Here is a 24494-nt window from a genome sequence, read left to right on the forward strand (position 1 = left end):
CCTTTGCTAAAATATAGTTCAAATGTTGGCCAGTCTTCATATAAAATCAGCGATATAACAAATGGAGTGTTTTTAGAACATTAGGAGATCCATACTTGGAAGAAAAATGAGTGAGTGGAGGTGATGGAGCAGGTAGCGGAGATCTCAGCAGACGTTAAGCGGTGTTCCTCTAGTTTCAGGCATCTCGGCTGCGTCAGGTTGTTGATCATTCTCAGAAAGAATGAGACAATGCCTTTAATCCAGAACTGCACTTTGAAAAGTGTGGGGAAGACCTATAATATTTTATATGATAAAAAAAAGTTCTTAAAAAAAAACACTGGTATTATATTAATATTTGTTCTGCTATCTTCTGTATTTTATTGTACATTTTTAAATCTTGAAATTGTTAAATATAAAAAAGAAAGGAAACATTTAGGGAGGTAAGCCAGCACAGGGTAACTTGAATTAGGAAAATTTCAGTTTGTTTTTAAAGAAGTCCTATGTTGAGCAATCCATATTCTTGACACAGCAATTGCCCTCAGGTTTGTGCTTCATGACACATTTAAGTAGCCAGCAATAGCATTTTGGAATTATTGCAAATATGGTCATGAGCCATTAAGAGAATCTCACATGGTTTTATGCATATCACAGTCTTTACACGGACATCATTCTTCACCTGCAGGTGACACTTCTTAGTTAGAAAAAGGATGTGTCTGCATTGGCTGTCATTCTGCTGGTTCAGTGTGTAATGATCCCAGGAAAAAGTGCCCAGAGCCCAGGGCTGGAGTACAGTCCCAGGCTCTGCCTTCAACTCGGGCACCCTTCCCACTTCCTTCTGCTGATACCACCTCCCTGAAGAGCTGAGAGACTGAGTTAATTCTGAAATCCATGTTATAAAAATAACACGCTCCGGGGGGAGGGGGAAAAAAAATAACACGCTCCAGGAGGGAGGGGGAAAAAAATAACACGCTCCATTGTCCTGGTGATTTACACCCAGGAAACAGAATTCTTTGCAGTCATCGAACATTTATTCTCCAAAATATAGCCCATAAGCTAAGAAAGCATCAAGCAACCATGTTCTTTTTTTTTTAAACATCTTTATTGGAGTATAATTGCTTTACAATGGTGTGTTAGTTTCTGCTTTACAACAAAGTGAATCAGCTATACATATACATATGTCCCCATATCTCCTCCCCTTTGCATCTCCCTCCTTCCCGCCCTCCCTATCCCACCCCTCTAGGTGGTCACAAAGCACCGAGAGCTGATCTCCCTGTGCTATGCGGCTGCTTCCCACTAGCTATCCACCCTACGTTTGGTAGCGTATATATGTCCACGCCACTCTCTCACTTTGTCCCAGCTTACCCTTCCCTCTCCCTGCGTCCTCAAGTCCATTCTCTACACCTGTGTCTTTATTCCTGTCCTGCCCCTAGGTTCATCAGAACCTTTTTATATTTTTTTAGATTCCATATATATGTGTTAGCATATGGTATTTGTTTTTCTCTTTCTGACTTACTTCACTCTGTATGACAGACTCTAGGTCCCTCCATCTCACTACAAACAACTCAATTTCGTTTCTTTTTATGGCTGAGTAATATTCCATTGTATATGTGTGCCACATCTTCTTTATCCATTCATCTGTCAGTGGACACTTAGGTTCTTACTTTACAGCAGAGAAATGGAGCATCTCATTTCCTCATCTCTCTCTTTCCCGAAGGCCATGCAGACTTGGGTATCAAACGCAGGGCCTAGTTCTGCATGGGAGTCGTGGGTGGTCACTGATGCTGGCATCCTCGAGCACGGCCTGTGGTCCAGGCACCGACGAGGCAGCCCCGGGCCTCACAGGCCCAGGAATAGCAGCAGTAATTGCTAACACACTGTGCCATGCATTTCATAGAGGCTTGTTAATTTGGTCCTTCCAACACCTCCACCAGGTAAGTGCTCTCACGTCCCAGCTTTACCAGTTAGAGAAGGAGGCCTCGGAGGTGCCACGTGTCCCAGGCTGCTGAGCGGAGGAGCGCCGGGCCCCGATCCACCACCACCTTCACCCCGTTCACCTTCGGGAGTCCATTCATGCCACCATCAGGGGGCGGATTCCAGCCTGGCTCATCTGGAGACACACTTTCAGTTACATCCAGCATCCGTTAGATCTGTACCTGGAAGTGGAACTTTAAATGTGTGGTGAAGGCGTCGCTGAGAGACCCGGCGGCGTGACTCGTTTGGACAGCTTGCTGACCTGGAGGGGCTGTGCTCACCTGGGGGACAGCAACAAACCCCAGCCGCACTCAGTGGAGAGACGTGGTGAGAAGGAAGAGGAGCAGAGGGAAGAAGAGAAGAAAGAAAAGGGTTTGGAGAGATGAGCGCTCCCAGCACGAGAAGCACACGAAGCCGAGGCAGCGTCGAGCCTGCAGCCGTCAGACCACAGCGCAGGGTCACTGAGCTTCAGAACTGCTCCTGTGTCGTATGTAATGTCATCATTACCGAGGCCCGGGGTCATGCTGAATACACAGAAATAGACTTTTCGGAGTGAAGTGTGCGTGCAGGGGCGTGGGCAGGGCTCCACGTGCAGCGCGATGCTTGTCCCCAGAGCGCCCAGCGCCCAGGTCGCAGTCCTGCAGGGCTGGCACCAGGGGCCAGTCTCCAGGCCGCTGCGTGTCGCCACCACCCGCTTCCCGAAGGCGACCGTTATTCAGAGTTCTGACACCACACGCTGCTTTTGCCTAGTTTAGAATCTTACAGAAGGAACGCCCCAGTCTCCGCAGTTCAGCCTTTTGCAGGGAGGTTCATCCGAGTTGTTGCGTGTGGTTATCCTGTTCGTTCTTATTGCTGTGTGAAGATAACACAGCTCATTTATTCATTCAACGTCCACGGAGAAGTGGGGGCCTCTCGGTTTGGGACGGCCACAAGCAGCGCTGCTGTGAACATTCTCGTGAGTTCGCTCCTGCACGCGTGTACGCAGTTCTTCAGATGTGTGTGTGTATGTGTGCACACTTATATTTGTGTTCACACTTATTTTACGTTTATATGTCTTTCCTGGCGTAGGCCATGCACAGGTGTAGTCTCTCTAGGTACTGCACGTGTTCACCTGCCTTGCGGAGATTCCTTCCACTCTACCTCCCACCCCCATTGTCTATAATAATATAGAATTGTGTTTTTAATTTGCATTTCCCTGGTGAATAATGATATAATGTGTCTGGTAACTTTTTTTTCTGCAGGACCATTTCAAGTGTTTGCTCATTTTTCTATTCAGCTGTCTCTCTTTTTTAAAGTTAGTTTTTAGGAGTCCTGTAAGAGCAGTCTTTCATCAGATATGGATATCACAGATTTTATCTCCAGCACTGTGGTTCGACTTCACACCCCCCTAATGAGTCTTTTGATCAGCGAAAGTTCTTCATTTTAATGAAGCCTATTGACCATCTGTCTTTATGGTCAGAGCTTCCTGAGCCTGTTTAAAATATCTCTGGCATGTTCTTCTTTGTTATCATCTAGAAATTTTTATTATTTTAACTTCTCATGTGTAGGTTTATGATCCACTGGTGATTTATTTTTTGTGTATGGTGTGAGGTAGGGGTTCAGGTTCATTTGCTTTCTCTATATGTGTATTCAGTTTCTCCAGGACCATTACCTGGAAAGCCCACCTGTGCCAGTGCGTTGCAAAGGCATCTTTGTGACTGTGTATCAAGGGACTGGATGCCCTGTTCTGTCCTATTTCCCTCTTTATCTATCATGTGCCATTTTTACATTGCTGTAATTGCTGTACCTTTATAATAAGCCCTGACTTCCAGCAGTGTAAATCTGTCATCTCTTCTTTCTTACTAGGAAGAGCTTGGTCATTTGCACTTACATGTGAATTTTTTTAATCAGCTTGTCAGTAGCCATTAAAAAAACTCTTCTGGGATTTCATTTTGAATTGCATTGAATCTGTAGATCAGCTTGGATAGACTGGACATCTTTACAGTTTTTAATCATCCAACCAGTGATTATAGTAGATCCTTCCATTGGTTTGGGTTTTCTTAATTTCTTTCAATAATATTCTGTGGTTCTCTGAGTAAACATCATGGACGTCTTTTGATAGTCATGCTGAGGTATTTGTTTATGCTGTTGTATATATTTGTGTATACATAACGTTTAGAAAAGGAATTGATATTGATATATTGATCTTGCTTCAGCAGACTTGCCAAATTTTTGATCTTGCTTCAGCAGACTTGACAAATTTATTTATGAATTTTATAATTATTCTGTAAATTCATCTGGATTCTTGTTATATGCAACTCATGTTTTTGTGAATCACAGTATGAATAGAAGTGATGATAGAGGACCACCTTTTCTTATTTTTGAGCTCAGAGTGAAAGTTCTCAATATTTCACTTGTAAGCGTGACGTTTGCTGCAGATACTTTGAAGATACTCTTTACCAGATTAAGAGCATTCCTTTCAATTCCCAGTTTTCTGAGTTTTTAATCATGAATGGGTGCTGAATTTATGATGATTTTTCTGCATATAGTGAGATGAGAAGATGGTTTTTATCATTGTTCATTTAATTTGAAAAAATATATAGGTAGATTTTCTGATATTAAATCCACCTTTCATTCCTAAAATTAACCCTATTTGGTTGTGATATATTATCCTTTTACTATATAACTGGGTTTAGTTTACAAATGTCTTGTTGAGGATTTTTGTGTCTACATTCATGAATTTGATATAATTTTCCTTTCTTGTAAGATAGGCTTTGATATGACCGCTGTGCTGGTCCATAGGTGAATAAGAAAGTGCCCCCCTTTCCTATTCTGTGGAATAGTGTGGGTTAGATAAGGTGCTATTTCTTCCGTAGCGTTTGTGGAATTCATCTGTGAAGCCATCTGGGCAGAGAGTTGTCATGTGGGAAGGGTTTCTTTTTAGGTTCAAGTTTTTAAAACAAACATATGACAATTCAGATTCTCTGTTTCTCCTATGTTAATTATAAGTTGTATTTTTCAAGGAATCTATTCATTTCATCTACATTTCTGTATCTCTTATTATATTTTTCATGTATTTAAGAGCTATACTTATATCTCCTTTTTCATTCCTGGTATTGGTAATTTTTATTTTCCTTCTTTGTATCTTGATGAATCTTGCTGTATAAAGCTTTATCAGTTTTATCAGTGTTTTCCAAGAACCAACTTTTGACTTTAATTTTCTCTCCTGTATGCTTATTTATTAATTTACTGACTTGTGCTCTTATCTTTATTGTTTCCTTCCTTCTGTGTTCTCTGGTTTCGATTTGGTATGCTTTTTCTAGCTTCTTAAGTTAGGTATATGTTCAGCCTTCCTTTGTTTAAAATGCATTTATTTATACCTACACATTTCCCTCTCAGACCTGCTTTAGTTCCATCTTTTAAGTTTAAATATGTGTTTTCCATTATCATTGAGTTCTAATTTTTCTAAACTCTCTTTTTTATTATTTTTAAACTCGTAGGCTATACAAGACTATAGATTAATCTCTAAGCTGAATAGAAAATTAGTAACAAGTTGGATTGTGGCGTAATTCATGGTAATCTGGCTTAATTCATGGTAATCGGAGAGCATACCACATGAATTAAATCCTCTAAAATTTGTTGAGACTTGATTTATGACTCAGAATGTGGTCTATTTTAGTAAAAGTTTCATTTTCATTTGAAGACAATATAATTTCCACAGTTATTGGTTTGTATGCTACATACGTCATTTACATAATTTTGTCAATCATGTTATTTAAATATTCTAAATTTTACTATTTGTTTTAACTACTTGTTCTATCAGTTACTGACAGACATGTATTAAAATTTCCAACTATAATTGTGGACTTGTCTATTTCTTCTTTTATTTCTTTCACTGTTTGCTTTATATATTTTAAGCTTATGTTTTTAGGGGCATACCCATTTAATGTTTTATTTTCCTATTAAACTGTCTATGTTTAGTAATGTCCCTTGACTTTAAAAAAATCTACTTTTATATTAATGTAGTTATATTAGCTTTCTTTCATTTGATATTTGCAAGATATATTTTCTGTGCTTTTACTTTGAACTTCCCTGTTTTACATTTAATTTGAATGTTTTACAAGCTCCATTTATTTTTTTTACAAGCTCCATTTAATTGAGATTTGCTTTTTATTTCCAGTCTATTTTTATTTTTACATACAGTATTTTACACTCACATTTAGACTAGTTACTGACAACTTGGAGTTTCAATCCGTCTTCTATCTCTTTGCTTTCAATTGTCTCAGCTGCTTCATTGCTCCTGTACTCACTTCATGTTTCTTTTTAAATTGTCAAGTGTTTTTATTATTCCAATTTTCCCCTTTCAGATTGTTAGTTATATATTCTATTATTCTTCTTCTGGTTTTCACCCCATATTAACAACATGCATCCTTGTCTCATAGGTGTTAACCTCCAGTTACTATTTTTTACTGCTTCCCAGTCAACTCAAGACTTCACAGCATTTTATAAGTACCACAAGGCATGATTACTGTTGTTGTTTGGAAGTCAGTGTTAATTTACAGTTGCCTGTCTGTCTGTCCTGGTGCTCTTCATTCCTTCTTAAATTTTCATGTTTCCATCCAGGATCATTTTCTTCCTGCCTAAAGATCTCCCTTTAGTGCTTCCTTCAGCACAGGCCTCCCAGGAGTGAATTCTTATGATTTTTGATTGTCTGAAATCATCTTAATTTTGCCTTCATTTTTGGAGGATATTTTTGAGAGTATTGAATTCTTTGTTGGCAGTTATTTTCTTTCCTCACATTAAAGCTGTACTTCATTAGTTCTTTTGAAAAAGTCAGCTGCCAGTCTCACCATTATTCCACTGAAGGATGAGTCTTCCTCTGGGTGCTTTGAAGACTTTTTTCTTTGTCTTTGGTTTTTAGCAGTTATACTATCATGGGCTTTAGTGTGGTTTTCTTTGTAATCCTCCTTCTTGGAGTTAGTGGAATTTCTTTAATCTGTTATTGTATTTTATCAATTTCAAAAATTCTTGGCTAGTATCTCTTCAAATACTGCTTCTACCTTATTCTCTCTCCTCTCCTTCTGAAACTATTCTCACGTATGTTTAACATTTTCATCATTTCCCATATATTTCCTATTTCTTTATATTTTACATTATTTTGTTTCTCTCTATTTTTGTCTGGACATATTCTACTGATCTATTTTCCAACTTATAATACTCTGATTTACAGTGTCTAATCTAATGTTAGACCCAGCTATTTAATTCTTAATTTCAGGGTTATTTTTTAAGTTTTCAATTTTCCATTTCATTTTTACAATTAATTCCATCCTCTAATAAGGTTCTCCATATCTTCACCAATTTTCTTGGATATATTAATCAGAGTAATTTTACAGTCCATGTCTTAAAATGCCAGTGTCTGGATCTCCTTCTATTCTCTGTTTATTTTTGTTTTTGTTTTTTTTTCCTTTTTAACTGTATTTGATCACTTGGTACTGTTTGTAGCATACTTATTAATTTATTGAAATTACATATAATTAAGTTGTAGAGACTTTAGATGATCTCTTACTACAGAGAGGATTTAATTTTTCTAGCAAGATGGGCAGACCAGCCTGAGCCAGGCAGGGACTGAGTTGACTTGAGGCCGTATTTCAGGCTCTGTAAAGGCTGGTTTGTCATTATCCCTATGTCATAGCCTTTTAGGGGTTTCAGATGAAAACCTGGGAATCTTTCTACTCATCCAACACATGAACACCTTAGGAAATGGAAAAAGGAAAGGAAAACCTCAGTAGATAACTGCCTGCTGAATTTTGGGCTCTCTGTGTTTTCCTTTTCTCCAGAATCATTGCTCCTGGAGTCTGTTAACTTGAAAGCCCTTAACTTCCTTTGTTGTCCATTCCATCCAGTGACGATGTTATAAGCTCTGGGCCCCTGCTCTCTAATTGGCTGCTGTGCCCTGAGACATGGGTTAACCAACAGCCCAGGAGACAAGAGGAGGTGGGTGTCCGAAGAGCCTCAGTGCCTCCCTCCTCACCAGCGCCCTGTGCTTCGAGTCCTAGCTGCTTCCGCTGCTCTCCAAAGCCCATAGATAACTTTTTAAATCACTTTGACCCCCTAGTGGGAGGGAAGTCAGATAAGCTTCTCTTCCTAGCCACAGGTGGAAGTCTATTTTAGTATACTTTTTTTTTTTTTCTTGCGGTATGCGGGCCTCTCACTGCTGTGGCCTCTCCCGCCGCGGAGCACAGGCTCCGGACGCGCAGGCGCAGCGGCCATGGCTCACGGGCCCAGCCGCTCCGCGGCTGTGGGATATTCCCGGACCGGGGCTCGAATCCGCGTCCCCTGCATCGGCAGGTGGACTCCCAACCACTGCGCCACCAGGGAAGCCCTAGTATACATTTTTAAATGTTCTTCAAAATTTTTAAACTTTACGTAAACCTGAAGAGTTATGTTTAACAATGTTGGAAGTGCATCTGTGTGGAACAGCTTGTTCTTAAAGACTCCAAACAATTAAAAGTCAGAGTTAAAGCAAATATCCAATTAAGTCTTCTCCAAAGCAGAATTTAAGTGTTGTAAATTAACTATAAACAAAATGTTCTGAGCATTTCTTAGAGAAGCAGAATATCACATAAAGTTAAGTTCAGAGACAGGTCCTTTGATGTGGGTCTTGCAGGAAATTTGCTGCAAAGATGGGTGGTCTGCACATCTGTGAAGTGAGGGCATGCCACTGCAGGCTCGACGCAGCACGGCTTTGCTGAAATCCTTTTCTAGGACTCTGATCTAAGGCGCTAAGTCAGAAATAAGGGAAAAGGTTTATGCACAAAAATATTTATCATAATGCAAAGCTGTAAACATCTTAAATATACAATAAGGAATAGTTAAATAAATGATTAACTTCCACAAAAAAGAAGCCTTAAGCGTAAAGCCACACAGGCAACTATGAAAGTGTGGCCCAAATCAGTGTTTGATTATCTATCTCCCCCCCTCCCCCATCATCCTCTCCCCTCCCCCCACCGCCTCCCCCTCCGCAGGAAGCTGCATTGCACCAGGAACTACATACACCTGAACCTGTTCCTCTCCTTCATCCTGCGAGCCGTCTCGGTGCTGGTCAAGGACGACGTTCTGTACTCCAGCTCAGGGACTCTGCACTGCCCCGACCAGCCGTCCTCCTGGGTAAGGCTGTCCCTGTGGGCGGGGTCCTCTCATGGGGGGCGGTGCCTGTGTGAACTCCAGCCCCACCGACCTCCCTTCCCCCCGCCCATCCCTTTGCTCCAGACCCACTTGGCATCGGGAAGAAGTCCCAGAGCCGGTGGTCCCCGTCAGGGTGCGGGAGCGGGCCTGAGCTCGGAGCAGGCCCACGGTGGCCAGAGACACAAGGTGGGCACGTGGGCACTGCCCGGTGGGAGGCCACGGCCGGAGTGCTAACCCCAGGCAGAGCCGGCCTCCCACTGCCGCGAAGCACCAGCGGCAGCTCGAGCCGGACGACCCCGGCACGGGTGGGCACGCACGACGCCGTTTTCTCCGTGAATGTCTGGGATTCTGAGCAGTAGATGCCTCCCCCGACTGCTGGGTGGAAATCACCTGCGCGGTGAGTGCGTCCCCGCAGCACCTGCTGGGAGCGCAGTGCGTGCCCGTGACGTGCGTGCCCGTGACCCGCGGGCCCAGCTCTTTGCACGAGGATGAATCACCTGTTAGTTTCTACAGTGCAGGCTTGGCTTGTGGCGGACATGAGCGGGCCTTTGGGCGTAGTTCAGTTTAGTGCGTTTATATTGAGCTCCTCTGAGGTCACGTCCTTCTACCTGGTCTTCTGACACCCAGTCGCACCCTCCGCCTGGGTTCTACCCATCAGCTAGTCCCGGTCACAGCTCTTCCACACTAGCCGGAATGCTGTTCTCCGCCCGCATCCCAAGCGGATGGATTCACGTGCTGGCACCGTTGCTCTGGACTGAGCAGATTTGAGTCAATGTCATTTTAACAGAGTAAAGCCTTTATCACGCCAAAGAACCTCAGCTGCTGCTTAGGTCTGCAGGTGCAATGAGTATCCATATACTCCTGGGATCATCTTGACCAGGAAGCATGTGGGCCGAATATAATAAAGAAATTAGCAACAAGATCCTCCTTAGCAACAAGATCCTCCGCCCGGCAAGTCCCAGCCGCAGGTGGAGGTGCGGCCCCTGGGCTCTCGTCCCTAGATCGAGCCTCCACTGCACAGCTGGGGGTGCACCCGCAGGCCTGGAGCAGGGGTGCCTGGCTGTCCTCCCGCTGAGGAGCCTTCGGTCCCGTCTCTGCGTGTCTCAAAGCTCTGCTCGAAGCAGCCCTCCTTACTTCGCTCTTCATTAAAGGAGGTAGTAACCCTGCCGGAGCCACAGACGGCAGGCCCTTGACCTGGAGCAGCGCTCTCAACTTTCTCCTGCTGTGTAGACGGAGGGTCTGGCTGAGGGACGGGGAGAAACAGGGGCCTGGGTGTCCCTGCCCTGAGTCCCACCTGCCTATAGGGGTAACCTCGGAGGCCCTGGGCTCTGCAGTGAGGCCGAAGCATCTAAACAGGGATGCACCCGGCCCAAAGCTGAATGCTGACCAGGCTGCTGCTTCCTGTCCCGGGTGGGCTGGAGGCAGGCGGAGAGCCAGAGACAAGGGCTGGAGGCTGGGCTGGGGGTCTGCACGTTGCAGAGAGTCCTGGGCCCACTGAGCCGCGACGGCCCACGGCCCGGGTCAGAATACGGCAGAGGGGTAGGAGAAGGGGAAGCGCGAAGAGCCCATCAACGCACACAGGTGCACACGTGCACACACACGCGGAACACATGCACACAGAGGTACGCAGGCACGCAGAAACACACAGGCGTATGTACGTTCACTGGGAGACCCAGGTGCACAGACCCAGGCGCACACACACCCTTCAGGCTCTGTCCCATCACGAGTTTGGCTCCGTCCCTGGAAAGACGGCTCCAAAGGAAGGGGCTTTGCATGGTGCTGGGGGAGCCCACGTCCTCGAGTGTGGAGCAGCTGCGGACACGGGACGAGTGAGACTGCACACGTGGGCATCAGCACGGCCATCACCTCCGCCGCTCGCTGCACACTGAGGGCTGCAGGCATCAGACCCACAGAGGCAACAAGGCCCATAGCCTGTTGACTTGCTCTTGCCCGGCACCTACAGACGCTGTAAGTCTCCCCAGCACTCTAGGGAAATGCCATCTGTCCCCGTAGAGCCTGAGAGGACACGTATTTCCAGGTGTGACACCTGATTTTGCCTTTGACAACCTTGGTGGTAGGTGCTGTTTTCTCGTCCTTTTCAAGGAGTTGGGCCTCAAAGAAGCCAGTGTCTTTATTGGATCAAAACGTGGACCAGGAGACAGAACCCCTGCCTCCGTCCCCACCAAGGCCAGCCCGCACATGTGTGGGCGCCTCGTTCTCTGCACCTGTTGGTCTGGGTTTCATCTAAATCTGTGGAAACCGTGCTCCAGTCTAGAGAAAATGAGCGACCAGAGGGCCACCTGAAGCGGACCTTCAGGACCCCCGCGGACAACGGAGATCGGCCCCCTGGACATCTGGCCGTGAGCAGTGATGGAGCCTCCGAGACAGGGGACGGGGCTGGCTGAGCCCCTGCTGGGGTCTTTGCGGGGCGCTGTCCCGGCCGCATGGCCATCGGCCTCTCCACGCTAAAGAAGACGCGGTCAGCTGATAGCCCGTCAAACCCCCAAACCTCCTGTCCTCAGAGCGTGTTGAAGGTGGATGAGCAACAGGAAAGAAATGCAGACGTGGTGTTTTAAACATTCTATCAAGAAAATGGAATTGGAACCATCTTAAACACACTGTGTCCTCTTTCCTCCTCCAACAGGGTATCTTGGAAATCCTCTGAGTCTAGCGGTGTCTCAGGGTCTGCTTTGAATCTAGCGTGCAGGTGTGACATAATCTGTGCGACCGTCCCACCAATAACAGGCACACCGTGCTTTTGTATTTCCTGTCCCCACAAGCGTCGGTGTACGTGTGTCTTCGTGCACGAGTGCTCTCACCTCAGTCAGGTGGGTCTGGAGAGAGACAGGAGGGACCAAAGGGCACATGTGTTTAAATTGCAACAAATAGTGCTAGACAGCTTTCCAAAGGCGGAGGTGCCACGGGTGCTGCGTGTGCGGGACGTGCCCTCCTGCGCCGGCCAGCAGGGCTCACCAGATTCCCTCCGCCCGTGGGTATGGAGCTCTTCCTCCTCGACACCCAGCACACGCCTCTGTCACTGTTCCAACGAGGTCTTGGGTTGCTTCTCCTGTCCTCACGGTAGTGCTGTCGTGTGCGTCTTTCCACTTACGGCGGCCCAGCCCCGATGTCCAGTGGGCTGCCTCCACATGCAGACCCCCTCCCCGCCCTCAGCGTCAGGAAACCGTAAGCTCCTTAGAAAGAGACGGAACCACACTCCACTTAGGAGAGAGACCTGGTGCGAGGTAAGGGGGTGGAGCGTCCTGGAGAGGGTGGAGCCGCTGTGAGTCAAAGCTCCTCACAGCCCCGGGGAACCAGCTTGAAAGGCTGCCGTGCATTTCCTCAACTCTGTGCACCGCATACACGTGTATGAGTATGTCCACATATACGGAAGTACATCCATCCCATCCACACACACACACATATTAGGGGAGGCGGCTGCAAAGATACGGAAGAATAGAAATAAAAGTACTGTTCTTTTTTTCAGCTCACTTATATAAGCTTAGTGATTTAAAGCCTCAATTTCATGTTTGCTCATGATGTGGAAATACCTGATATGTTTACTTATATGAAGGTCTGAGAGGTTAAAAATGCATTTATTTTATGTAATACATAATTTTTCCCTTTCAAAACTCCTGGGGAAATAATTTATTTGGTGGGTTTCTCTTGTTTGTTCCTTTATTTTTTCATCTCTTGTTAAGAGTGCACAGTGAGGAAGAACAGAGGAGGAAAAGTGGAAGTGAGTGGAGGGTAGGATGCGGGAGGAGAGGGCGATGCGGGAGGAGAGGGCGATGCGGGAGGAGAGGGCGATGCAGGGAGGAGAGGGCGATGCGGGAGGAGAGGGCGATGCAGGGAGGAGAGGGCGATGCGGGAGGAGAGGGCGATGCAGGGAGGAGAGGGCGATGCAGGGAGGAGAGGGCGATGCAGGGAGGAGAGGGCGATGCAGGGAGGAGAGGGCGATGCGGGAGGAGAGGGCGATGCGGGAGGAGAGGGAGGTCAGCCAAGCGTGCCAGGCCCCACATGGTCACTCCCAAAGTTACGTGTCACCCTCAGGGACACTGTGTGCATCTGCCTGGGCCCCATGCTACCCTCCGGCGGGTTCCAGGGCCTCACCTGAACAGGCACACATCTCCAGGCAGCACCTCTGTGTTGGGTTTCCACGCGCCTCGTGCAGCACGGGCTCGCGTTGGGACCTGGAGCCGGCTGCCTGCCCTGCAAGTCCTCATCCAAGCGCAGTGTGCTCTCTCACTCTGTCTGTGGCATCCAGGTGGGCTGCAAGCTGAGCCTGGTCTTCTTCCAGTACTGCATCATGGCCAACTTCTACTGGCTCCTGGTGGAGGGGCTGTACCTCCACACTCTCCTGGTGGCCATCTTCAACCCCAGCCGGCGCTTTGTGGCCTATCTCCTGATCGGATGGGGTAAGGACTCCCCCCCGACAGCCCCCTGCCACCCCCAAACCCACCAGGTTCCTGATTCCTGTCCTCTCTGACCTATAAATGCAGATGCTTTCAGCTCAGAAAAGTGATGTGCCGCCCCTGTAGGAAGAGCTTTTCTACAGCCAACAGCGTAGTATTTCTGGGAACCAGGACCTGATTTAAAACTGCTCTGACTCCCATTCCTGGGGTGAACCCTGAAGGTGGCCAAGTGAGAAGGCGGGGGCCTGGGAGGAGGAGGGGCAGGGAGACCGTCCATCGTGAGGTCCCACTACCGTGCCCACCAGCAGGGCCCTGCCTAGCTGCGGGACCCCCACCTTCACAGCGAGGGAACTCCCCTTCAGGTCTTTGCCAGGTCTGAACACAGCCTCTCCAGCACGTTGATACCGACACCCAGAAACACAGAGATGCGTCTCAGGACCGTGAAGCCTTCAAACACATACTCAGTTACCTTCACTGCTTAGTAAGGCACGCGCGTAAGCCTGTATGTATCTATGAAGAGTTTCCACTTAACCTTTTCATCAGAAAGCCCTGTCCTGGACCGTCAGGCAAACGAAAGCCCCCACCTGTGCCCCTGCTGGCCTGGTCCAAGTGACTGGCGTGGGGTTGTGTTCACCAGGCGTCTTTCCGCAGGCATCCCCACCGTCTGCACAGGCGCGTGGACTGCAGCCAGGCTCTCACTGGAAGACACAGGGTGAGCGCTATGCCTGTAAAGAGAGATCGAGCCACACTGCGGTCCTGGCATCCCTGGTCTTGGGAAGCCAGAGAGAAGCTTCGTATCTGGTCAGAGGCAGCCTTTGAACACCAATGGGGAGGACATTGAACTTCATGGGGAGGAACACGGGTTGGAGTGCTTGGAGAAGAGCCAGGGACAGGTGGGGCTGAGCTGGGCCTGGCAGCGGAGCTGAGGCTGGGTCAGCCAGGCAGAGACGGAACAGCCAGCCCAGCGAGGAGGCCGGGTTGAGGCGGCTGGCTGGGGCACAGCTCTCTGAGGTAGTGCGTTTGGACCAGGGTCCGGAGCACTTGTGCTCCGTGTGTACAGTGAGCCAGACGGTGGCCCAGACTCGGGCACCAAGGGCTCCTACCACCGGTGCTGTGCCTCACGCAGGACCCCAGGGTCTACCAGTCGCCCGCTGCCAGTAACGAGCCACCCAAAGCTGGGAGCTCACATAGTCCCAGTCATCTGGTGTGTTTCTGTCCCTGGCACTCGGGGCAGTTCTCCTGGCCTCAGCCAGGCTCACTCACACGCCACAGGCGCCTGCAGGAGCAGCCAGGGCCGTGGGGCTAGACAGCGTATGCTGGGTTCCAAGGACTCCACATCCTGCTGTCAGAACCAGCTAGGATCCAGGACGAGGGTGGGTCTCTCCCCCCGCTGCGAAGGGGTGTGGGTAACGGAGTGAGCCGGAGGCATTTTACAAGCCGCCCACCCCAGCTTGCTGCTGGAGAGAGCGCGTGGCAGTCAGGAGGGGCCCCCTAGCAGGCCGCGTGAGCCAGAGCGAGAGGGCTCCCGGTCGGGGGGCGCTTTGTTTGGCGAGCCCGAGTAAAGGGTGAGTCTGCGATGTGCTTATCCTCCTGCGCTTGTTTGTAGATGGAGTTGGCGGTAGCGTGATTTTCCTTCTCTCTTTTCAACAGTTGCTGGGATACCAACGACCACAGTGTTCCCTGGTGGGTTATACGGACACCGATTTTGATTTCTATTATAGTAAGTCATTTCTGTACTGAGACGTGAGTTGCGTGCCGGGTTGCACACTTGGGCAGAGAGCGAGCCCACTGTCTGGTAGTAAATACAAAGGGCCCGTTCTACTAGGTCTTCTGAGACAAGGACCCTGAGGCTGAGCTCTTGCACGGTGGGCTGGGCCCGCCTTCAGAACGAAGCCTCAGTGAAGCGGAGGGCGAGGAGGAGACAGTCCTCCGGGGGAACCTCGGGGTGGGAGGGGTCACAGGTCCCCCAGGTGTGCGGCCGTAGAGCAGAACTGGATTTCCACCTGCCGGTTTCATGTCTCAAAATTAATTTTCTCAACTCAGCTGCCGCAGCCTGGCGTCGGAACGTATGTGATGCAGCAGAGAGACGCTGTCCGGCTCTGACTCAGGGGGGCGGGGCAGGGAAGAGCAGAACCGGGGGGCGGGGCCCTGGTGCTTCTGAAACAGCGGCGCCTGGAGCCCCGTTTGGGGCGGGGCTGAGCCACACCCCGCCCCCGGCCACACCACCTCCCTTTGCAGGGGGACTTCACACACAAACGTGTCGTCTCTTTTCTGTGCAGGTCAATTTCATCCTTTTTGTTAGTATTATACGAATTTTACTGCAGAAGTTGACATCCCCAGATGTCGGCGGCAACGACCAGTCACAGTACAAGTGAGTATTTGTTTAGATCCAGCTCTGAGCCACCCTCACCAACCTCAGGCAGCCTGGAAACTTTGGGTGTATGTGTGGAGAGCAGAAAAACTGGGGTGCGAGGACCCTGCGAATGACCCCAGCTTTTCTCCTTTAGTCGCAGGAGTGAGCTCTTGGCCACTTTACAGGGACCCCCGGAGATGGACTGTCTTGTCCAAGGGCCAGCGTTGCCACGGCAATTATTCAAGCCGTGTTCCTCTCCTTCATTCCAGCGAGGGTGTCCTCTAGAGAGCTGCTTATTGAAGTGTTCTGCCCACTCTCCTGTTTTGTAATCTGACTTCTTTCTCCCTGGCCACACGCTGTTTGTATTTTATGTTTAATTCTTTCTTCCCCGTCAGACCACAGGGTCCAGGGGACACCTCATGTCGGGCCTTGTACTTCATAATAACTCAATTGATGTTTGTTGCCTGAATAACATGAAGATGGCTGCAATCATCTCCCTCATGGGAAAGAGAACAGAAGTTAAGTAAATCACTCCCAATCATCCAGCTAATTAATAAGGATCTGAGTACTCTGTAAAGGAACTTGAAGATCGTATAAATTTCTATCAAGAATTTATAAAGAAAAGATAAAGCCCACAGCTCGAGTACAAAATAAAGCTAGTTTAGTGTGGAGTGGTTGGTCCAGCTGATAGGAGCCTTGGGTTCAGGCAGATCGGGGTTGGAATTGCAGCTTCAGAAGCTGCGTGACCCTGGGCGGGTTACCCGACCGCCCCTACAGGGTGGGCCCCCCCTCAGCTGTCTCCTTCCCTCCCCTCTAGGCAGCAGGGTGCACCCGGGGAGACAGGTGGCATGCCCTGTGGTCAGCAGCCCAATGCTGGGTTATGTACCAGTTGGAGGCCTGGGGGAGGTAACTGCACTGCTCTGCCTCGGTTTCCTCACCTGGAAGTGGAAATAATAATAATAATAATAATAATAATAATAATTGTCATAAGGTTATAAGGATTGATAGAGTTAATATTCAAAAGACATTTAGTGGCTGGCACCAGTAAGTGTTGCAATAGAGTTTGGTAAACATATACATACAACTGTGCCCTGAGGTGTGACAGTCTCTGCCCAGCCCGCATTAGAGGTCAGGCCTAGAGATAGGATTCCACATCAGACCACGAAGGACAAAGTGGTTTCAGCCATACCTTCCAAGTTGCATTTTTACTGCTCAGGTGAGAAGCTGGGCTGGTTCCTGGACTCACCCCATGCCTGCGGCTCAGGCTACCCTTCCAACTGAACTTGCAGTTTCTGCACGTCTTATTCAGGGCCACGCTGACCTTTCCTTTGGGCTCTTTGGTAGTGTTCCTAAGTGGATCTTAGAGATGGATGCTTTCATTCTGGAAACAAAATAAAGTGGGGATGATAGAATCTATTCTTTTTCCAGGATAACAAAAAGGCAGAGCACATCTTTTCTGTGTATCTATCTCGTAACAGTAGTGGCAGATCTCCAGGCACAGGGCCCCAGGGCTCCAACTTCTAAATCCCTTTTCTAGAGACTAGCACAACAGCAAATTCCAGATGGATCAATAATGAGAATCCAGGGCTTCCCTGGTGGCGCAGTGGTTGAGAGTCCGCCTGCCGATGCAGGGGACATAGGTTCGTGCCCCGGTCCGGGAAGATCCCACATTCTGCGGAGCGGCTGGGCCCGTGAGCCATGGCCGCTGGGCCTGCACGTCCGGAGCCTGTGCTCCGCAATGGGAGAGGCCACACAGTGAGAGCCCCGTGTACCGCAAAACAAACAAACAAACAAACAAAAATAATGAGAATCCAGGCAGGTTCTCTCTAACATTTAACTAAAGGGCAGCTCCCTGCAGAATCCCAGCCTTCACTCACTGGGCTGACAGAGACCCGAGGTGGTGAAGGCAGCAAGTGCACCGTGGGTGTTACAAAGTCAAATGTTCAAAGCTGCACGTTGCGGCGGCCGGGTGGTCAGTGAGGCCCTCCCTGCCCACCAAGGCCCAGGGCGTGCTCACATCTGGTGCAGAGCGGCTGGGGTCCCGAGTTCGTGCAGATCGCCCAGTACAGAGGAAATCTTCTTGTTGTAAATGCCACAGTGCCTCAAAATATGTAAAGAAAATGGTGACTTTTTTCCAAGTGTCGGCTGGGGTCCACCAAGCAGAGGAGATGCCGGAGGAGCACGGAGGCCCCTCCCGCCTCAATTCCCACAGCTCAGAGCTGCAGGATTAGGCGGGTCGTTGGAGCAGCTGCTGGTTTGCGGGGGTCACCCAGGGGCCTGGACATGCACACGTACCACCTGGGGGCCCAGCCCCTGCATTCCTGACCGGCCCCCTGGTGGTCCCAAGGCTCCTGATCCTCAGAACATGCTGGGCTTGCTACATCAAATATGGCCAGGTCGAGTCACCTGGGAAGCTGCTGGGCCACCTGCGGAGACCTGATTTAATTGCATGAGGGGCAGCCTGGACTTGAAGAGTTTGAAAAGCCCCGCAGATGATTCTCATGTGCAGCCGTGAGAGTCAGAAGTGGCTTATAGAAGTGGTCTTCAAAGTGGGGTTCCAGACAGCAGCCTCAGCATCTCTGGGCACCTGATAGAAGAGCAAATTCTCAGGTCTGCGTTTTAACGTGACCTCCAGGTGGTTCTGGTGCAGGTGGGGCCTGAGAAGCCCTGACTTAAAAGAATGTGACCTGTACCTGCTCAGGGAGCCGAGGGGCTTCGAAGGCGGGGCGGGGCGGGGGGAGGACTGAGGTCAGCTATTTTATGTTCAACACCAACGCAGGGAGAAGAAAATCTGCTCTTTGATTAGGGAGGGTAAGAGCTCTTTGATAGGCAGAGAAATTAGATCTGGTCCGGGTTCCCGATTCCTCAGGCTGTGCGTGCGCTCCAGAGCAGGCTCGCCTGCGGGAACACTTTCTGTCACGCTTGTGCCAGGGGGCCACCCCGGCTGCGTCTGCTCTTTTCATCTGAAAGTAAAACTTGCCCCCATCCTCCAAAGGCTGGGGGTGGGTCTACGCTATTAAAACCAGTGGCACACGGGGCCGTCAGACCTGCTCAAACCAATGTCCTCCTTGGCAAACTAGTCAGGATTTCTTGTAAGAGCTTTGCTGCTTTATGAGGCAAAGTGGCGGTCATCGTCGCGTTTGCACACTCTGTCCGTGACGCGGTGGGGCGGTGTTAAAGTTAGGGGCTCCTGGGCTGGCCAGCAAGTGCCCAGCGGGCCACCTCGGGAGCTCAGGCCTCTCTTTGGTGCAGGAGGCTCACCAAGTCCACCCTGCTGCTCGTCCCTCTCTTCGGAGTCCACTACATGGTGTTCGCCGTGTTCCCCATCGGGATCTCCTCCAAGTACCAGATACTGTTCGAGCTGTGCATCGGATCCTTCCAGGTGCGGGGGAAGGGGCTGGGCGTCCCGGGGAGGGGTGGCGTGAGTGAGCTCTGACCCACCGTCCTTCTCGCCTGCAGGGCCTGGTGGTGGCGGTCCTCTACTGCTTTCTCAACAGTGAAGTAAGTCCTTTGACCTCCTCGGGAAGCACAGGTTCTCGGCTTGTGGGGGGGGGTCCCTGAAACGCCCCTGAACACCCTGGGGAGGGCCCTCCCCGCCCCGACCCCGCCCTCGCCCTCGCCCTCGCCCTCGCCCTGCTGTGGGGTCAGTGCCGTTGCCCGGCGCCCGCGGCGCTCGGCTTCGTCTTCCCCGCACACCTCGGCCGCCAGCCGACCCGCACCGTCCCAGAACCTGTCAGCCTGCGAGCTCCCGGCCAGCCCCTCCCCCGGCCAGCCCCGCCCGCCAGGCCGGCCCCGCCTCCCCGGCCAGCCCCGCCCCCCGGCCAGCCCCGCCCGCCAGGCCGGCCCCGCCTCCCCGGCCAGCCCCGCCCGCCAGGCCAGCCCCGCCCGCCCGCCCGCTGCTTTGCCTCTGCCGCTGCCCCGTACCCTCGCCTCACCTGGGCGGCGGCTGCCTCTCCAGCGGCGTGCCCGGCGCCTCGCGCGTCTTCCTTGTCGCCCCGCGCGCTCCTCGGGGTTCCCTCCGTCCATCGCTGGCCCGGGCCCCACCCCGGCTGTGTCCAGCCCTCTCTGCTCCCCGGGACATCCCGGCGCGGCCTCCCCAGGCCGAGCCGGCGTCTGCTGCGTGCTCGTGCCTCCCTGTCCCGTGTCGTCTGAGCGGCTCCTGCACGCGCCTCCCCTCGTTGCTTCCGGAGCCCGCTGACACCCCCGCCCACCGGGAGCCGGGGAGCAGAGCCAGGGCTGCCGCGCAAAGCGCTGGGGCCCCGGCTTCCGCGGGAGGTCTTTGATGGAGAGCCGAATTAGCCCTCTCGGTTCACCTCTGGGTGTAGCGGCCGCTGCCTCTGGATTGAAGCCTTGGGCTCCGTAGTCTGACCACCTTTCTTGTTCCCTCGTCTGGTCCCGCACCCTCCGCCTCTTCCTTCCCAGGCCCGTCTGCCCCCGCCCGCGCCCACGGATATCACACCCTCCACGCCCAGAAAAGGGCGAAGGGGAAGCGTTCATTCACGGGCATTCGCTCTAGGGGGAAGCCGGGGTCTCGGTTCCAGCTTGCCCGACCGCCTGAGCCCCGCCTGCTCTCGCCCCCGCCCCAGGTGCAGAGCGAACTGAGGAGGATGTGGCGGACTCTGTGCCCCAGCCGGCCCTCCGGCCGGGACTGCAGGCTGCACAGCTGGTCCATCTCGAGGAACGGCTCGGAGGGCCCCCTGCAGGTCCCCCGCGGCTCTCGCACCCTGTCCTTCCTGCAGACGGAGACCTCGCTCATCTAGAGGTGCCACCACGCCGCAGCCCAAGCCCCAGCCAGGAGTGCCTGGCGTGAATCAGCTCGGACCCACTGGAGCTGGGCTTGGCTCATCCCACCCGTGGAACCGGCTTCCCTTGTAACCGCCCGGGGTTTAAATCTAACGATTGCGACACCCCGGCATTCAGGTAGTTTTGTTCTTTATGTTGTTCGGCCGCGCAGACAGACCCATTTTCAAAGAGACCAGGAAAGATCAAGGTGGCAGTAGCCCAGGACTTGGGTCCAGCGACTGTGGAAGAACACGGGGTATTTTGTGATCTCAGTGCCTGTTCTCAGGGGGCACAGGCCTGAGCTGGGATGCCGGCCCTGAGTGACGTGGTCACCCTTCCTCTGCGTGCCCTGCATCGCCGGCCCCGGCCTCCAGGTCCCACGGGGCAGCCCCTTGTGTGCAGGACACACAGGCGCCCGCTGAGGGCTTCCGTGGGACCCTCCCGCAAGCCCAGGTGGGCCCCGCCTGCCCCAGCCCTGCTCACACCGCCATCCAGGCTCTTCTTTCTCTGCCGCTGCGCCCAGTCCTCCAGCCCCTTTATGATACTGGTCCCCTGCAACAATGAGGCCACAGTCTTCGTCCTGAGGCATCACAGACCTGAGCGCAAGTGCCAGCGATCGGATGACTGGCTCCGGGGAGCGAGGCCTGGCAGGCAGGGCCGGGCTGAGGAGGCGGGCTGGACGTCCGAGGGCGGGGGCCCTGCAACGTCCCTCTGGGGTGTGCGCCCAGGCCCCCCGGGAGAGGAGCCTGGTCAAAGAGTGGCAGCAGCATCCACCTGGAGCCCCCGACAACTGGCTCCCCAGCTCAGACGACTTGCCGCGGCCAGATCTGCACGACCAACTGAAGAGCCAGCTCCCAGGGCGCCCGGGAGCCAAGGCCACGAGCCTGGAGCTGGGCCGTCTGGCCTGACTGACAGCACTGTTAGCAGAGGAGGGGGTGACCAAATAAAATGTTGTAAACGTGTGTGGAATGTCCCCAGGCCGCCACGTGTGACCGCCTGAGTAAAACCCATTTCATGTCTGTTCGCTGGGTAACTCTGACCGGCAAATCCTGGGGCCCCAGGACCTCAAACTGAGGACGTTCGGAGGAAATCCCCCCGTGTCTACGACGGAGCCTGGATGGCGTACGGGGTGGGAAGGGGGGCACGTGGCAGCTTGTGGCCTTTGGAAGCAGCCACCTTCCCCAGGACGCTTACGCCGCCTGCCTGGACGTGCTCCTTACAGCATCCGGTCAGCGGTGGGGGTGATGCACGGGGCGCCCAGCAGCCCTGCAAGGGTGGGGGGCACCTGCGGCTCCCAACACACCCACCCCCACAGCTCCACAGAACCTGAGCACCTGCTAATTAGGGCCAGGGCTGAGCCCACGCGTACTCGCGTATGTGCACGTATGTGTGCGCGTGCCTTCTGGGAGCCCCGAACTGCATTTGTGCCACACACACGTACAATCTATTTCTAATCAACTCCACGTTCAACCAAACTGCTTCATTCCACGAGGAATACCGCACACGGCTGAAAGTCAAATTCTTCAGAAGCTGACTTAGAAATGGGCGGACCGACCAGCCTCTGGTGAGTTTCTGAGAGCCCCAGGCGCCAGGTGATGGTACGTTGTCAGCTGTCCGCTGGTGGAAAGAGCTGCATGAGAATTTGCTTCAGGTAGGAACGCGTCGCATTCGCAAGGAAGGGAAGTGAATACGTGATGTCGCAACGGGCGTGGGCCCGGGAGACGCGCTATAGATGGAAATAAACGAGCACCTTCCTTTCTTGGCAAGAATGGCGTTTTTTCAATGGTGCTTTTTTTTCCAGGTTTTTAGGTTAGAGAAATTTTACAGAGGAGTTACCAAACCTCAGATATTATATCCAGATTTTACCCAGAAAGTGAAAAAGCTCTAAATTTCATCCTCCGTCTGGCTCTTACTGCTTGAGAAGTAAATGTCAAGAGTGAATGATCTTGTCCCCAATAGTTTCCTCTACGTCTATGCAAACCTCTCTCCCTCCTGCTCTTTCTTCTTTTTCTTCGTGGCAAGTAGGTCACATTGTACAGAAGTTTCCGCAACCTGCTTTTGTAGTTGAGACAGGCTGTGTGGGTCTTGCCCGTCTGCACACAGATGTGCTTTGCTTGTAACAGCTGCGTGAAGTTCCACGGCACGGATGTGCTTGGCTTGTTCCACGCCTCCTGTTGACGAATGTTTGAGCGCTTCTGCGTGTGCCGGAGCATCCCCACAGAACACCGTCCCAGACGTGGGAATGGGTTCCAGGCCTGCGCATTTGGCTCTGCGCGGGTACGGCCCTGGAAGAGGCGGCCTCAGCGCCCCTCTCACCGAGCTGCGGTAGACACCGGCATTCCTGGGGTTCCCATCTCTCTTCGGCCCAATCGGCTGTCTTTAGTCTCGGGGACAGCGAGTGTCTCTTCTTTACAGAAAGCTTTCACTTTAGTTCTGAGCCTCAGCCTGACCCACTGACGTAGGCGTCAGGTAGCCAGGCCCCTGCTCCTCCAGTCGGCTGCCCCACCTGAATGCAGGTCCTGCTGAGAGTTTACAGATTAACCTCCTTATTCGTGGAAATGGGGACAAGGCTCAGCAGAGGTCATGGGCGGCGTGTCATCGCCACCTGTTTGCATCGCCGACCGCCGGGCCCTGTAAGAGGCCCTGCTTAGCTTGGGGACGTCACAAAGGACTTAGGGCATCGTTTATACCGAAGAGTGTTCTTTGGAAGACGGAGAGAAAAGGGCCTGTCACTTCCATTATCTTCTCTAAAGGTTTAATGAAGAAAGAGGAGCAGCCAGAGGCGGTGGGTGGCCCCCTCACTCGTGACAGCAGTCCCACCTACCCCTGCCCAGGGGCGCCCCGGACTGAGCCCTGGACGGCAGGCCTCAGTGCCAACAATGACCCCAGAGCTGTTACTGGGATCTTGGTTAAAGCTACTTATAGTCAACCCCTGATGCTGGAGAACCAACAGGGGGAAGTAAACTATTGGAATATAATTACGAAATAATGAGGCCAAGTAGCACCAAACTCTCTTGGAGATTCAGGACTTTATAAATCCTTATTATATGCTGAATGCTACAGAGAGCCAAGTATAAGCAGCAAGTAAACTCAATACACCTGAAAAACACAAGCTTTCCTGGTTTTAATCATTATAATCATGAATCTAGAATATGCAAAACTGGTGATTTTCAAGTCATAACAAAAATAATTAGGATTCATTCAGATTGAAAGGCACACGATGTAATAAAACCCCGTCACAAGGTGGCTCATCGCTCTGCAGACGTGCGCATGCGTGGGCACACGTGCTCTCCCAAACCTGTCAGCCTGCTGTGAAATCCCAAGTGCCATCTGTTCTTGGCTCTGTAGGAGCCCCATCTCTGTAAGTTTAGACCCGGTCTCGGTGCGCGCATGAAACACTCATGAATGCTGGACGAGGCGTTTCCGGAAGCAGCCCCGACCGCCTCCCTGGGGCCTTTGGAAAGGGTTTTGGCTGGCTTCCCTCCCCCTGAAGACTCCCTCCTTGTCAGACAGGCTTAGGGCCCGGGGACGGGGTCTGGAAGGGAGAGAGGAGATTGACAGAGAAACTGGTCACAAGGAAGGACCCCAGGAACATGCCGTCAGGTGCCCTCACCTGTCTGCCCCTGGCCCCAGCCAGGCTTGGCTCAGATAGGAGTCTTGAGCCCCAGTAGAGACAAGTCCACCAGCTGGAGCCGAAGAGGGAACCGAGGAGCCACCCTGCAAGCGTAACAGGCACCCCAACATCTACCGACACTTCACAGGTCACGGTGTGGCACACTCGTGGAATCTCACGCCCACAGCAAGATAAGGAGGAAAAATACATCACTCCCATT

The 24494-nt window shown here is 51.6% G+C and overlaps 1 protein-coding gene and 1 long non-coding RNA gene across 2 annotated transcripts in view; one reads left to right on the top strand and one right to left on the bottom strand.

Moving 5' to 3' along the window:
* Positions 1 to 22430, top strand: part of VIPR2 (vasoactive intestinal peptide receptor 2) — a 63170-nt gene extending 40740 nt beyond the window's left edge. Inside the window, exons 6-13 of the mRNA XM_059074663.2 lie at positions 8955 to 9096; positions 13379 to 13529; positions 14178 to 14238; positions 15177 to 15246; positions 15806 to 15897; positions 19132 to 19261; positions 19339 to 19380; positions 20466 to 22430. Of these exons, the coding sequence (XP_058930646.1) occupies positions 8955 to 9096; positions 13379 to 13529; positions 14178 to 14238; positions 15177 to 15246; positions 15806 to 15897; positions 19132 to 19261; positions 19339 to 19380; positions 20466 to 20639 (862 nt within the window). The 3' untranslated portion in view covers positions 20640 to 22430. The remainder of the gene's footprint in view (positions 1 to 8954; positions 9097 to 13378; positions 13530 to 14177; positions 14239 to 15176; positions 15247 to 15805; positions 15898 to 19131; positions 19262 to 19338; positions 19381 to 20465) is intronic.
* Positions 10671 to 14015, bottom strand: LOC136794814 (uncharacterized). Its single transcript, XR_010842018.1, has 2 exons — positions 13225 to 14015; positions 10671 to 12549 (listed from the first exon to the last, which is right to left on the bottom strand). It is a non-coding gene; the product is annotated as an uncharacterized lncRNA (long non-coding RNA).
* Positions 22431 to 24494: the final 2064 nt, after the last annotated feature.

Source organism: Kogia breviceps, chromosome 9 (assembly GCF_026419965.1).
Source record: "Kogia breviceps isolate mKogBre1 chromosome 9, mKogBre1 haplotype 1, whole genome shotgun sequence".
NCBI lineage: Eukaryota > Metazoa > Chordata > Mammalia > Artiodactyla > Physeteridae > Kogia > Kogia breviceps.